The following is a 15,291-nucleotide window of genomic DNA, read 5'->3' as shown; positions in this document are numbered from 1 at the left end:
TATTAATTTTTTAAATTATCAAAATTTATAATTAAAATATATTTAATATAAACTTTTTTAATTTTATTAGATATATTTGTTATAATCTTTAATAAAAGGTATACTTGTTTTAATGTTATATAAAAGTTAATTACGATATCAATTTATTAAATATAATTAGAACATTTTATTTTTGTAAAGACAAATAAAAAATATATTATAATAACACTTAGTTTTTGAGGGATTGCAAAGATGCAAGAACTCTTCTGCAGCCACCGTGGTTAGTGGCCAGGTAAGAGGCACAATGCATGACGCGCGAAGCGCCAAAAGTGTTCTCCTATTCACGATAATGAGAAAGATTATAACAAGAAGAAAATACTATATTTAGAATATGGAAATATAGGAATTAATTAGGGATAAAAATCTTCTAATAAAATATTAAATAAAAATAAAAATATCATATTCACAAAAAGATCATTGAACTTTAATTGTAAAAAACAAAAAATTAAATTAAATTATTTGATGTGATATAATTAAATAATAGATAAGTGATATTTATATAACTTATTTTCAAAATCTAAGTAACTACCAAAAACCCAATGTCTTATAATAGTGCAAAAGCATGGTCAATTAGGTAACTCATGGGTTGTTGCAGTTTGGGTTTTTTAGACTTGAATCCAAGGAATTTGAATTGCTTTTTTGTTTTTTGAGAAGAAGCAATTTGAACGGCTAATCACCCCTAAAGAAGATATTAGGAGATTTGGATCTCCTTTTCTAAAATAAAAAAAATGTACCTCAAAACATAATAAAAGAAAATCGCGAGTTCTTTCGATTATTGTATTCTATAATAATAAAATAAAACCTTTTTTAGGGGTATAATAATAATAATAATATAACCTAACAACAATTTTTTTTTCTTTTTGCTTTTTTAGGAAAAGCACTGAGTTTAATTATTTTGATACATTGTTTTATGTTGTTAGTTAGTTAAAAAAAATACTCGAAGTATAATTTTTTTTAAATAATTATTACAAGAGTTTAATTTTAATATATCATCAATTTAAATATATTGAATTGAAATTAAAAAAAAATCTAATTATAACTTCTAAAGTAATTATTATAAAAATTAATAATTTTATTATATGAAAATTCATAAACTGTTATTATATCTAATTAAATTCTGCTTATTAAAAATTAATAATTGACAATACAATTTTTTTATAGTATATGTTTTTTAAATAAATAAATAAATTCTATAAACAATTGATAAAAAATGTCGAAACGTTAATCTAAATCTAATTTAATTCTTTTCTATGTTGTTTTTTTTTCCATCCCCGATTGTGAGAATCTGTTCAACTGGGGAAAAATAATTAATTAGGAAAATTCTTAAAATATATTTTTCATAAAATCTAAAATAATGAATCAATAAATAAATAATAAAATAAAGACAATAAAAATACTAATTTTCGTTTTTTGGGTTATGCCTTTGCTCTCTTCGTTTCTCCTCCTTCTCACCTCCTCCTCCTCTTTCTCTCTCTTCGCCTTTCTTTCTCTAAAATCTCAGAGCTGTTGTTGTTATCTGCTCCTTCGATTCCAGGTGCGTGTGCCCTAATTGGGATCCCTTTGACGCGACGTCGTTACCCAATTCCCCTACTTCCCGTTCATTCTTTTCCTTCTATTTGCGCTGTTTCTATTGCTCTTCCTCTGCGTCATTCCCTTCGATTTCGGTTGATGTTTTGCACGGGAATCGTTGCCCAAGATCTCGGTCGTTTTCCGGCGTCGATTTTTGTGCGAAAATTTCCGTTTTGGGGTTCATGCAATTTGCACCGTTTCTTGGTTTAATTCCACTCTTGTTCCAATTTATTTGATTGGTTTGGGGTTTATTTTTTGCTATTATTAAATCTTTATTTTAGGGTTTTATTGATGTTTTATTTTTTTGTTACTTTTTTTTCTGAGGTGGGTTTTTGGGTTTTAATCATATTCGAGGTGTTATTTTTTATTTTGGGTTATCTATAATTGTTGTGTGTTGGATATTGAGAAATGGGGGAAGGAATCAACCCTATGTCATGTGATTGTTTTGATGGCTTTCAATTGGTCAATTATTGTCATTGGAATTCGTTCTATATTCTTCTCTTCAACGCACTGTGCTTCTGTATCGACTTTGCCTAGAATTCATAACTTGTTAGTGGGAAAAATTGTCTTTTTTTTAATCATTTATGTTATAGGATTTTCTGTGATGTAGCTGAAAAAGAAGTACTTTAAGTGTTTGAATGGTTTATTTCTGTCTAAAGTTGCTTGAATGATTTTCAATGTTATAATGTAATGTGGGGATTAAGGGAGGCTGATTTTCAATGTTATCTGGCAGGTGTTATAAGAGGAGTGTTAGTGAAATAGTGCTTGATCAGGGAATGGCTGGGATTTCGAGCGAGGAATCTGGAGTGGGAAAGTCTGCGGAGGGAACTTTCAGTGGGCAGCGTTGTCAATCTGGGGAAGCATTGGCAGAATGGCGGTCTTCCGAGCAGGTGGAGAATGGAACCCCATCGACTTCCCCCCCTTATTGGGACACTGACGACGACGACGATGGTGAATTTGTAATCATATAATTTTAAAATCCAAAATTTCTGTAAGCAGTATTTCAGAATCTAATTTGTTTTCCTCTTTACAGGACCAAAACCTTCAGAATTGTATGGAAGATATACATGGAAGATTGAAAATTTTTCTCAGATTACCAAAAGGGAACTTCGTAGTAATGCGTTTGAGGTTGGCAGCTACAAGTGGTATGTAGCTTGGATAAACTTATCTGCATTACCTGGATTTTCTTTTGCTTTAGAGTTTAACTATCCATGCTTTTCTGTATCATTTTAATTTACATCTTTATACCTATATGCTCGATGTTACACGAAAAAGGCTGCAGTCCAATGATGATGCTTTTTTCACTATCCCACTATTGTTCTCTTTTTTGGTTAATAACATATGCTTACACTTCTGTTGCAGCGAAATTGACCATTATGGCTTCTAGTCCATCATAGTGGCAAGTTTATTATGAACTTATAAGTTTTGACAAAATTGATTTTGTAACATATCTCTAAAAATTCTATTTTGTGGTGGGAAAATATTGGTTTTGGGGTTATGTTCTTTCAAATACTCTGCAATTTTCAGACATCTACAAATGAATTTGTGACTGTACAGCAGTCTGATTTGTCAAACATGGGAAATATACTCTGCAATAGAACATGATCATAGAATTAACATGCTTGATGCAGAGTTGGTTCATGGATAGTGGATTCATGCAATCTAATGGGTGCATATAGTTTGCTGAGACAGTCCTTACGACTTGAAACATGATGTACATATTAGTTGAGGTTTTGACCTAATAGTGCTGTGGTATGTGGCAGGTATATTTTAATTTATCCACAAGGCTGTGATGTCTGCAATCATCTCTCTCTGTTTCTTTGTGTTGCTAATCATGACAAACTTCTTCCAGGTTTGATTCCTGAATTTTCCAGACTGCATTAGTTATATAGTTAGTCTTACCAGCTACTATTGGTGCAGTAGTACTTGACTTCTCTTTGGTTCTCCCTTATTTTTGGGGCAATACAGGATGGAGTCATTTTGCGCAATTCACAATAGCTGTGGTCAATAAAGATCCAAAGAAATCAAAATATTCTGGTCTGTTGGTAAATAATTGGCTTCAATTTTTGTGTTTAAAAGTTTTTAAACAATGTTTGAGTTATTTTTTATTTGAGTTTTCTAGATACATTACACCGATTTTGGAAGAAGGAGCATGACTGGGGTTGGAAAAAATTTATGGAGCTCTCAAAAGTGTATGATGGCTTTGTTGACGCATCTGACAATCTGATAATAAAAGCTCAAGTTCAAGTCATTAGGTATACTATTTATGATTTATTATTTTATTTATAATCTTACAGATATGCTCTACCATCTTGTATACTGTTTAATTGGTCATGAAGGTTGTTTGACACTTTGACTTCATTTTCTACTTAGATAGGAGAATATTTGAATGCTCTGTAATTTAACTTGTTTGGGGCATTAGTCATTTTCAATATGCTTTATAGGAAATTGAAACTTGAAAGCTCGCAAGATATGATCTGCCTTTGATGTCAACTTTTGCAATATTTTTGTGAAGTTGGTACGAAGTTTGTGTTATTTTAGCATTTATCTCTGAGGCTGCAAACCTTGGATTCCATTTGAATTTTTGCAACTCTGCAGTATTTTCCATGATCTTCTTTTGCAAAGTTTTAAACTTGGTGTTTGTCTGCATCTACTAAATTGTGAGGATAGCTACTTTCTCCATGTCTATGTAGTGTTCTTCTTTGGAGTTTTTGCCTAAAGGTTGTGCTATAACCTGTTCCAAGTACCTTGGAGGAGGTCTTGTTCTATGTTCAATGAATTCTATGCTTGCTCCACTGTTCTGCTCTTCTCCAATCAGATGTTGTGACATTGAATTATTGATGATAACTTTTTTTTTTGTCTGGTCCTCAAGGTAGAATTATCATTGAATCCAATGATTTCCTCATTTTTGAGTGAAATTTTCATTAATATTTTCAATTTCAGATTTGCTGTCATTATGGTATGTGTTGGTTTTGTTAAATTATTGTATTGTAAGTAATAAATGTGGTGCCAAGTTGGCAGTTTGCTCTTCTATCTTTGGAGTCGACATGTTTAATGGTAAGAAAATAGTTAAATTTAAATCTTATTTTTGGCATAGTAATAATGAGAAGTTTGAAATGATAAAATTCCGTGTAACAATTGTCAAAAAGGCTGTACCATGTGTAAGATATTTGAGGTGTTTTCATGCATTATGTATATCAGTCTATGTAAGATATATATATATATATATATATATATATATATATATATATTGTAAAATACCTGAAGTTCTTTTAGCAGAAAGAAGATTCTGAAACGGTAATGACTAATTTTCTTAATAATGACTTTAGTAGTTGATGGCAGCTAATCTTGCACTTCATGCGCTTGTGGCTATACAGGGCAAAGTGGATTCTGACATCTTTCAAGTCTGTGTTTTGTAGACAATATCACACCTATAGCAGCTGTAGCTCTGAACAGGGTCAAAACCCTGTTTTGTCTACCCATTTTTTCCATTGCCCACCCATTCTTTTAGGGAGATTTTTGTGATTCAACCCCCTTTTTTTGGCATGAGACAGGCTTTTCCCTACATCAATCGAAATAACCCAGGTGCACCACCCTCTGTTTGCACCTCAATGTTCTATCTATGTGTTTTCCAACTACCTTGCTGCAGCCTTAGTGCTTTTTGGCCAAACCCATCCTTTTCCTAGCAGCCCGAGCCTCTGTTTTCTGGTCTTGGCTGCTTGATTTTTGATGTTATTGGCCATTCTATTATGCCTTAGATTGATGGTGATTGTGTGTCTAACTATGATTATCAATCACTAATGATGGATATGTAATTTTGGGTATTTCTTTAAGCATTTATATGTTCAGTATAAATTATTTATCTTGTATCCATAATCTTCCTTATAATGACCATTGTTGAAATCCCACATCGACTATAGATATGGCCAAAGTAGAGCTTATTAAGGGCTTGGGCAATTCTTACCTCGTAAGATGGTTTTTAGGGTTTAGTTAGGCCCAAATCAAATTCTAGATGGTATTAGAGCCTATTATAAATCTGATATTGTGCCACCTTCAACTGCCCAATATTGTAATTGGTCTTGAGACTTTCCTGGTGCAATGTAGCCGATCTCGTGGTTTATTCGGTGCAATATAAAAAAGGTAGTCCTACGATCTACCTGCTTTAGAACTCCAACCCTCGGTGTGATGGGTACATGTTAAGATTGCACATCAACTATAGATATAGCTGAAGTAGAGCTTATAAAGGTTTGGACAATCCTCACCTCGTGAGATAGCTTTTAGGGTTGAGTTTCACCTGGACCAAATTCAAGAGCCTCCTCACCATACGCTGTTCTTCTGTAGTGCTTTTGGTGTTTACTCTAACTAAGTAGTCAAAAGAACTGTGATTGCGGCAAAACAGGGACAGCGGCAGATTCTGACCTTGCATGACACAATACTTTGGAGTGGCATGGGTTTGAGATTGCATCTGGAGCAGCCTCATTTTGCGGTGAGATCATGGCTGTTCTGCGTATATGGAGGCACATTTACACAATCGGATTAGAAATTTGACTTCGTCACTTTGTCTGACCATTCCAGAATTTGTTTTCTTTTTCTTTTAAATCTCTCTCTCTCTCTCTATCATTTAAACCCTTTTGATTACATATTCCCTTATTAATTAAACTTTCCCATTTTCCAATTTTTACAAATTGACCTTATTAAGTTGCAAAAAGTGAGCATACACTCATTTAATATTAATAATTAGACTTTTCTATTTTTCATTTTTTATATAATTTTTTTTTATCATTTAAACCCATTTGTTTACCTACCCTATTATTAATTAAACTTTTCCGTTTTCCAATATTACAAATTGATCCTGTTAAGTTGCAAAAAGTAAACGAACAGCACATTTAATGTTAGACTTTTCCATTTTTCATTTTTTTGCCATTCTTTTTTATTTTTATTTAATCTTCTTTTTTTAATTTGTATCCTATTTAATAATGTGAAATTAGAAAATGTCAGACCAAAATTGTAAAGGCCAGTGTTAAGATATTTAAGTGTTTGTGTTTTAGTATGTTTGAGATATTTTTGGATTTTAGCAAAATTTGTACATTATTTTGGTAGAATAAAATTATTTCAAAATGTCATAGCATTTTCAGTCTAAGTTAAAACAGATTTTTTTTATCCTTCAGAGGTTTGAAGTCGTGACTTCTCCCAAATGTATTTATTTTCCTCGTGAAAAAGTCATTATTTTGCTAGAAAAGGTTTATTATCCAAATAAGCCAATAGAGAAAAATTTTAATGTCTTATGTCTATGAATTGTTCTGCACAATCTGGGTAGGAAGCTGCTAACAGAAGTACAAAGTACATTGGCTAATGTTTATTGATTCATCTGGTTGTCTGTCATGCTCTGAGGCTGTCCTGTCTTGTGGTTTTTAAAATAAACGTAGTTTTGTTATTACATTTACCACTTTCTAACTTGTGTTGCTGTAAGGTTGGATGTGTTTTTTTTGCAATAACTCAATTTGCCTTGGAGCTTTTTGTTTTATGCGCAGGGAAAAAGCTGACAGGCCTTTTCGTTGCCTGGATTGTCAGTATAGGAGAGAACTTGTTAGAGTATATTTGACAAATGTAGAACAAATTTGCCGTCGTTTTGTGGAGGAAAGAAGAAGCAAGCTTGGGAAGTTGATAGAGGATAAAGCTAGGTGGTCAAGGTATTCCATGCTCATCTTTAAGAGTATCAACCTTTTTGACTTGTATGTAATATATAAAATTTTCATTATGTATGCTGTAATTTTTATCTTGCTGCAAAGTGTCATCTAAAAAAGTCATGACCTTTAAGTTATTTGCTTTTTGTGCTCCATGATCTTTAGTAATGATTGCTTAAAGTGTCAAATCTTATTTTAGTCTTCCTTTAAGCCTGAAAATGAAAAATATTAGGCATGTTGGGAAGAAAAGAATTGATAAGAGGGATACTGTAGTTTAATCTGGTGGTTGACATGACAATGGTATATGTTCAATGTATTGTGGGGGGGCACCATTAAGTAGTTCATGTCTCTTTTTATGCATATGAATTCTGAAGCGTGTCTTGTATTTTATATCTTATATGCTATAACAAGTTTAACCTGTCTTGATACTGTTGTTTAATAGGGACTTAAGATGTTTATCCTATGTTGTATATCGTATTTGGATTCATTACCATTTGGATTTGTGGTGTATGATTTTATTGGCACTTTGGCAGATCTAAATGGTACTTTGCATTATCTGCAGCTTCTGTACTTTCTGGCGAGAAATTGATCAAACCTCTAGGCGCCGCATGTCAAGGGAGAAGACAGATGTAATTTTGAAAGTAGTTGTGAAACACTTCTTTATAGAAAAAGAAGTGACTTCTACTTTGGTAATGGACTCCTTGTATAGTGGGTTGAAGGCTCTCGAAGGCCAGAATAAGTGCAAGAAAGGTAGGGTAAAATTGTTGGATGCTGAAGAAATGCCAGCACCAATTGTCCGTGCTGAGAAAGATATGTTTGTACTGGTGGATGATGTTCTACTTCTTCTTGAGAGAGCCGCTATAGAACCTCTGCCTCCGAAAGATGAGAAGGGTCCTCAAAATCGCACAAAGGTGAGAAAAATAACGTGTTGATAAAAAGTAAATGAGGAATTATGTGGCTAGCCAGTGATATAGGGTAATCCCATTGGAATATTATGGTATTAGTGTAAGATATTTTAGAGATTAAAGGAATTAGAGATGTCAGAAGACAGTGTCGTCTTCTGGTTGAAACCAGGGAAAAGAGAATGAAATTCTTTTCAAGTGTAATTATCTGATTTTCTCCATAGTCTATTACAGCCATGATCCCCTTTTCATTGTGAATCTTTAATTAAATGATAAGTTGATAGGTCCATGAATTAGGTCTGCACCAGGAGAACTAGGGAGGAAATGTGGGCTAAAGGGTGATGGATCAGATCTGCATTAAAATGTGGGGAGGCAGCAGAGAAGGGTCTTTTCTTGGGAAGTCTATCTTGGAGAATTATTGGTTGGAAGAGGCTCTTATGGTTATGCAGAGTAACTTGTTTTTGATGCTCTTCTGAGTCTTGTGTCTTAGCAGTTTGGTGTTAGAGCCAAAACTTGGAATTTCGAAAAATGTGAAGGCAGCCAAAACTTGTGTCTTAGCTGATTTGGTTCATCACCCTTCCGCTCATCCTTCCTCTCCTTAATACTCTTTTGATATAAACCTGATTCATGTGCCTTTGACAAGTCTTTTTAACATGAGATTAATTATCAGCTATCAAAAACAACCAACCAAAATTACATGAATGGACATAATGGAGAAGAGACAAACTTTATTCTGTATTGTGAACTACAATCTACATTTCTTGGGTGTGGCTTCTGTTCCGTCATTTCTGAATGATTACTTTAAAATCTCAGTGTATGAATAACATGTTCATAGGAATTGTTTTTTGAAGATTGTTATGAGAGGGAGTATTTGATGAAGTGACTGTCATGTGAATCTCTGAACAAAATGTTTGTTGACAAAGCATGATGGTGTCATTTGAATAGGATAAACTTCATTTTCATACATAGTTAAAATTTAGACTTAATTGCACATTTTATCATCCAACTATTATCATTTTGCAATTTTACCACCCAAGTTTTTTTCCCAGACATTTTACCATCATTTTTTCCCGCTCATTTTACTAATTTGTTAAATGTGTTGATGTGTCCCAGAAAATGTTAAAACAAAATCAAAACAACATCGTTTTGTTACCATTTTTTTGTAAAACAATGTTGTTTTGTTACCAACATATTGGTAAAATGCGCAAAAGTTGAAAAAACATGATGGTAAAAAGCGCTGAAAAAAAACTAAGGTGGTAAAATGCTTGAAAATTTTTAAAATATGATGGTAATATACGTGAAAAAAACTTGGGTGATAAAATTTGTGAAATGATGATAGTTGAGCTTTAAAATGTGCAATTAAATGTAAAATTTAAAAAACAAAACAAGTTTAGCCTACTTAGAGTTTTGGACATATATGACTCCTGTAGAGTGTAATTTTGGGTAACCTGGGAATTGTTAGCACAGTGGATATATGACACATTGGCTTTATAGATTTAGAATTGTTTTGATTGCTAAGAAACCTGGGACACCTTTTTTTGTAGGATGGAAACTCTGGGGAGGACTTCAGTAAAGATTCTATTGAGCGCGATGAAAGGCGTCTCACAGAATTAGGTCGCAGGACTTTGGAAATATTTGTCCTTGCCCATATATTCAGGTAATATATGCTATTAGCTCTGGACTCATCAGGTTTTCTAGGTTAACTACTCATTTATATATTATATTCTCATCTGCATTTCTGATTGCTTGTTAGTATTGATAATCAATAGTATTATAAAAACCATTCAGCTTCTGCTCATTCTGTGTAGTACAGTGAGACTTTTTTTTTAAAACACCGTTGTCTTTTAACCTCTCTTTTTATTGTCTGATTCTTATTTTTTCTCTATGCCGATGCAAAAGCACATGCCACTGCCTAGTTAGGAACAAGACTCTTTAATTCACGCCAGTCATTTGTGATGCTATCCATTTTTATTTTTTGTTTGAAGGTTCTACTTTCATTTTAATATTAAAAAATTTCACATTTTTGTATTTTTATTGTTTTAGAGGATAAGGTGTTTTTGGAATTTTGTTTGAAAAAGATGTGACTCGTGAGTAATTGGCGAGTTGGCATGGCTCCTATTTGCTTTTAGGTGCCACCCCACAAGTTGCCTAGGCCATCCTATGTAAATTGCGAACTTGTTTTTACTTTTTAGCCCTTATTTCAAAATTCCACACACTTCTCTTTCAGAATCTTACCCAATGCTATAAATTCTATCCTATGATCAATTTTGGATGGGATTGTCTATTCAAATTTCAAACTCTGCAATTTATGGTTACGTGAAAAAACTTCCTTTGCAAAAGTTCCATTATCTGTGGTATTTCATATTGGATGAACTATAAGGGATTTTTAGCTTCTCTATTAACAACCTTGTATCCTGTACATAGCATCACACTCTGAAGGTTAAGTGTGAACTTTAAACTATTCCTTCTGGGCTATACATAGTTCATTATCTGTGCATGGGACACAGATATGAAATTTGACTTAATAATAGTATCATGTGTAACAATAAGGGATTTTGAACTTGTCTACTAGCAACCATGTTTCCTGTACATGACATCACACTCTGAAGGTTAAGCGTGAACTTTAAACTATTCCTTCTGAGCTATACGTAGTTCAGAATCTGTGCATGGGACAAATATATGAAATTTGACTTACTAATAGTATCATGTGAAACAATAGGAGATGATGGATAGCTGGTTTGATAGCTGGTTGTATCAGGCACTTTGCAATTAACTTTGTGGTCCATTGAACTTTATACATGCCCATGTAGTGCTATATCATTATCTACACAAAAGTGATTCAGTGCTTGTTTATTCTCCAGTGACATAGATTTTATATTTTCTGTATGTATTCATGTATTGTTTGTAGGATGCAAAAGGTTAGCCTAATTATTTACTTAATGGGTGCAGCAATAAAATTGAGGTTTCCTACCAGGAAGCTGTTGCTCTAAAGAGACAAGAAGAGCTCATTCGTGAAGAAGAAGCAGCATGGCTGGCTGAATGTGAGCAGAAAGCAAAACGTGGAAATGAGAGGGAAAAGAAGTCAAAGAAGAAACAGGTCTGTCACTCATCTAATCTGCATTACCAAGGGATGTCTGATGTCCTAAACTTTATTTCACAGATGCTACTGGTTCTGTGGTTGTCTTGATATGCAATTTTCAATATTTTGGTTTTAGAATTCGAGAGATACAAGATAAAACCCATCTTGTTATTTGCTCTGCAGAACATGCATCATAAATGACAACTACTATAAAACAATCAAATAATTAGATATATGAAGAAATCATCTAATTTCTTAATTCTGATATATGATAACTTCTATGGCTAGAACATTTGTATATTAAAACCCCAAGCATTTGGCATATTGGTTTATAAAGAGGTCATGTCTACTTTATTTGCCTATATTTATGTTTCACGTACATGTTCAAGGCCCTTTATTTTCTCCTTTTCCTGCCTTGCATTCACATAAATTACTGTATAACAAACCCATAAACATTCTTTTGGTAATTATTCTTGATTTGGAAATGTTTTACCAGCAACTTATGAACTATATTTCTCCCAAGATATTGTCCCAGGATGTTTTCTTGATGTCCCTTTCCTACGGTATACCTGTTATTTATGGAATTATAAGGATGTTATATGCCTGTGGTTGGTGAGAGTTGTTTGTATTTTCCTTTTTAACTGCTGACAGATAGTCCTTTCTTGTCACTGCAGGCCAAACAGAAACGGAACAATCGGAAAGGAAAGGATAAAGGTAGAGAGGAGAGACCTATTGTGGCTGTATATGACAAGCAGCAACACAATCCTGCTGATGAGAAAAAGGATTCTAACATGGAAGAAGTTCAAGCTCTTGATGAAAAGCTTGATGCCCTGGAAGTTGTTTCTGATGTGTCTGATTCTGTGGACGGGGTTGGTGAAGCGCTTCAGCTTGATTCTGAAGACAGAGATGTGAGTCTTGTAAATTGGGATACTGATGCATCAGAAGTTCATCCTCCCACTGAGGCTAGTAGCAATGGTATTGGTAGTCTTTCATCTGTACAAAATGGAATGGCTGAGAAAAGGAGCAGTTCGGCAATGGATGACAGTTCTTCAACATGTTCTACTGATTCATTACCATCAATGGTGATGAATGACCACTACAAGGGGAACTCTTTTTTAAATTACAAAGTCCAAAAGTCACCTAACAGGTAAGTATATAATGTAGTGTTTCTTTTAGGTGGATGAATATCAATGGTTAGTCTGTTATGTTAATTTGATTTGGCACTGCTTATCTGTAGAGGTAAGAACCAAGTAAAAGCATCATGTAATGTGGGCAGTTGGACAACAGAAATGGATAGTCAGCCATCCGGTTCTGCTGCAGATGCTGTAGATGTTAATGAGTCTGGAAGTAGCAAGTTAGGTGGATCTGAGCCTGAGGGTGCTGTTCTCTGCTTGCAGGATCGATTAAAGTGGCTCGATCACCAGGTCATCAGAAAGGTTGTATAATTTCCAAAAGCCTATCCTTTCATGATTTACTGCGATCACTATCTACATCCTCTTTTCGTCTATCCTTCCTTTTAAGTTTTCTGTTCTAAGTGCTGCTCCCTCATGATAGATTACCTGTTAACTTTTTCATGTTTTTTTTTTACCATCAAGGACAACCTGGAGTGTTTTGCTAATTGAGAATGACTTTAAAAGAAAAAATTATATTGGTCTTAAAAATGAGAATGACTGTACACCCCGGTTTATCTTATTTCTTTGGGATCTGGAAATGAGATGAAAATAAAATTTATCATCAAGGCTGAAAACCAATTTGATGCTTTAATGTTTCTCTTGTTTAAAGGTTGGTCTGCATTATAATTGAAGTATTCATGGGAAAAAATATGTTTATACTTTTCTTCTTTCTATTATGATTTCGTTTTTAAATTCTTCCATTCTACTATCATTTCTATTAGCTATGTAGATGTCAAGATTAAATGGGCTTTGTAATCACATTCTTTTGCACTTTCAAGGCTTTCCACTCCTTCCAATTTTTAACATGTGCTGCTTTAATCACATCTTAAAACAGGCCGCATTGTTTATATAGGTGACAAAGGGATTTCAAGTCTGGACTTCATTTTTCTTTAAGCGTGGGAGATTAGATTTAGACTGGCAGTAGTAAAAGTGATGATCGATTTGATGTTAATTTATTAATTTTTACATTAAATGCTCTCTTTAGTACTATTATAATTTGAGCCTGATGTCATGGGTTTTCACTATTCTATTTGATAGGAAGAGGATTTACCTTCGCTACAAAAGAAACAAAGCATCAAAGACCAAGTTAGCATAGAAAGAACTGTTGATAATGAAAGCCTTCCAAAAGAGAATAAATCAGCAGTGCCATCCTCATCTAGTAGTCCTCCAAGAAACTTACCTGTTCAAATGAAGTCAGAAAACCAAACTAGAGTTACTGGAGATCCTGTTCATGCCAGGAAAACATCTTTTGGTACCTCACAATCAACTGATAAAGAGGTGTCTTCATCTTCAACTTCTGTATCACAAGTAACAGTTGGTCCAAAAACAGAGATCCAGAAAGCTTCAACCCCAAGACTAACTGAAAGATCCATGGCACAAGTGGCTATGTTGTCAAGGCCTTCTAGTGCTCCACTAGTTCCTGGTGTTCCCAGGCCCACTGCCGCTGTTGTCTCCATGGTTCAAACTGCTCCTCTACTTGCACGTTCTGTGAGTGCAACTGCTCGGTTGGGTCCTGATCCCTCACCTGCTACTCATAGTTATGTTCCCCAATCCTATAGAAATGCAATAATGGGGAATCCTGTGGTGTCAACTGCTGCCAGTCTCCCTCATTCCAGCTCTAGTTCAGGAGTAAACCCATCTCCTGGCTATTCACAACCACCCATGGTATCATCGCCACTATTTATCTCCCGGAGCTCCGACAAAATGGATTCAAATACTTCCCTGTCTGATGTTCCTTTTGGTATGATTACACGGGATGTTTTACAGAACGGACCTAATTGGATTGATAGTTCTCAAAGGGAAGCCGGCAGAAGCATGCCCTATGAACCTCCTTCCCGACTAAATGATGCTCAAAACCTAGACTTGTTCAGGCCAATAGACAGTAGATCTTTGGGCAACATAACGAGTGAGTTCCCAGCTTGCACATCCAAGCATCAGAACCAAGGGGGGTTGGTGGATGAGTTCCCACACCTTGATATAATTAATGACCTGCTTGATGAACCAAGGGAGCATGGTATTGGGAAGGCATCCAGGGCAAGTTCAGTGTTCTACTCCCTCAATGATGGACCACAGTTGCTAAATCGTCAGTTCACTTTTCCTGGAGACTTGGGTACCGATGATGATTTGGGATCTTCCACCAGTTCTTGTAGGTTTGAGAGATCGCGAAGTTACCATGATGCTGGGTTTCAACAAGGGTATAGCACATCTGGTCGGCATTATGATTCACTACAGGATTATGTTCCTCAGGCGAGTACACTATCGTATGGAAATGGCAAGGTAGATGGGATGATTCCAAACCAATGGCAGGTTGCTGGTTCTGATCTATCTTATCTAGGCATGAGAAACACTGAGAATAGTTACTCTTACTATCAAGATTACTCAAATATGGCATGTGGTGTCAATGGTTATACTGTATTCAGGCCTTCGAATGGTCCGTAGAGGGAAAAGATGACAAAGGTTGCCCACAAATTAGTGGTCATCAACCAATGTAATAATGTATTTGAGGAAATTGTTGGGTCTCTTTAGATTGGAGTGAGGTTGTATCCCCTTGATAGGAAAACATTTTGTAAAGAGTGTTTCCGATTAATTTGGTTGCAGTTTTTCATAAAATTATACATGTTCTAGCCTTTTGGGATTATATGCCCATGTCCTTCCGAGCTTCTATTAATTTTGGGATTTTGGCCTACTGTGATTATAGTTACTGTTTCATTCATATCAGTGTAGTTTTAAAATAGTTTTTCGAGCATATGCTGGTTAAAAGGGGATAACATTTTAATGCGCCTAAAACGTTCATAAGATCACTAAAATTTGACAGAGATTGGAAAATTATTCATAATTTAACATTC

General features: G+C 34.5%; 1 protein-coding gene across 2 annotated transcripts; it reads left to right on the top strand.

The window, feature by feature from the left end:
• The first annotated feature begins 1,439 nt into the window (after positions 1–1,439).
• On the top strand, positions 1,440–15,055 carry LOC100820160 (TNF receptor-associated factor homolog 1b). Of its 2 annotated transcripts, XM_003536806.5 has the most exons (13): positions 1,440–1,573; positions 2,342–2,559; positions 2,642–2,753; positions 3,372–3,460; positions 3,577–3,645; positions 3,731–3,863; positions 7,140–7,298; positions 7,855–8,203; positions 9,739–9,851; positions 11,144–11,291; positions 11,948–12,420; positions 12,511–12,709; positions 13,484–15,055. In XM_003536806.5, the coding sequence occupies exons 2-13, from the start codon at positions 2,385–2,387 to the stop codon at positions 14,882–14,884; spliced, it is 3,420 nt and encodes a 1,139-aa protein (XP_003536854.1). In that variant the 5' UTR covers positions 1,440–1,573; positions 2,342–2,384; the 3' UTR covers positions 14,885–15,055. The 2 variants fall into 2 exon arrangements, with proteins under 2 accessions (XP_003536854.1, XP_040862193.1); XM_041006259.1 differs by lacking the exons at positions 1,440–1,573; positions 2,342–2,559; positions 2,642–2,753; positions 3,372–3,460; positions 3,577–3,645 and having other exon boundaries at positions 3,849–3,863; positions 7,121–7,298.
• Positions 15,056–15,291: the final 236 nt, after the last annotated feature.

This window comes from Glycine max, chromosome 10, assembly GCF_000004515.6.
Source record: "Glycine max cultivar Williams 82 chromosome 10, Glycine_max_v4.0, whole genome shotgun sequence".
Taxonomy (NCBI): domain Eukaryota; kingdom Viridiplantae; phylum Streptophyta; class Magnoliopsida; order Fabales; family Fabaceae; genus Glycine; species Glycine max.
The sequence above is the reverse complement of the archived record's forward strand: the minus strand, read 5'-3'. Positions and strand labels throughout refer to the sequence as shown.

Coding starts and splice junctions, on each gene's coding strand:
- LOC100820160 (XM_003536806.5), top strand. CDS start 2,385: ATGGCTGGGATTTCGAGCGAGGAATCTGGAGTGGGAAAGTCTGCGGAG. Junction 2,754..3,371: donor GAGGTTGGCAGCTACAAGTG/GTATGTAGCTTG, acceptor GGTATGTGGCAG/GTATATTTTAATTTATCCAC. Junction 7,299..7,854: donor GATAAAGCTAGGTGGTCAAG/GTATTCCATGCT, acceptor CATTATCTGCAG/CTTCTGTACTTTCTGGCGAG.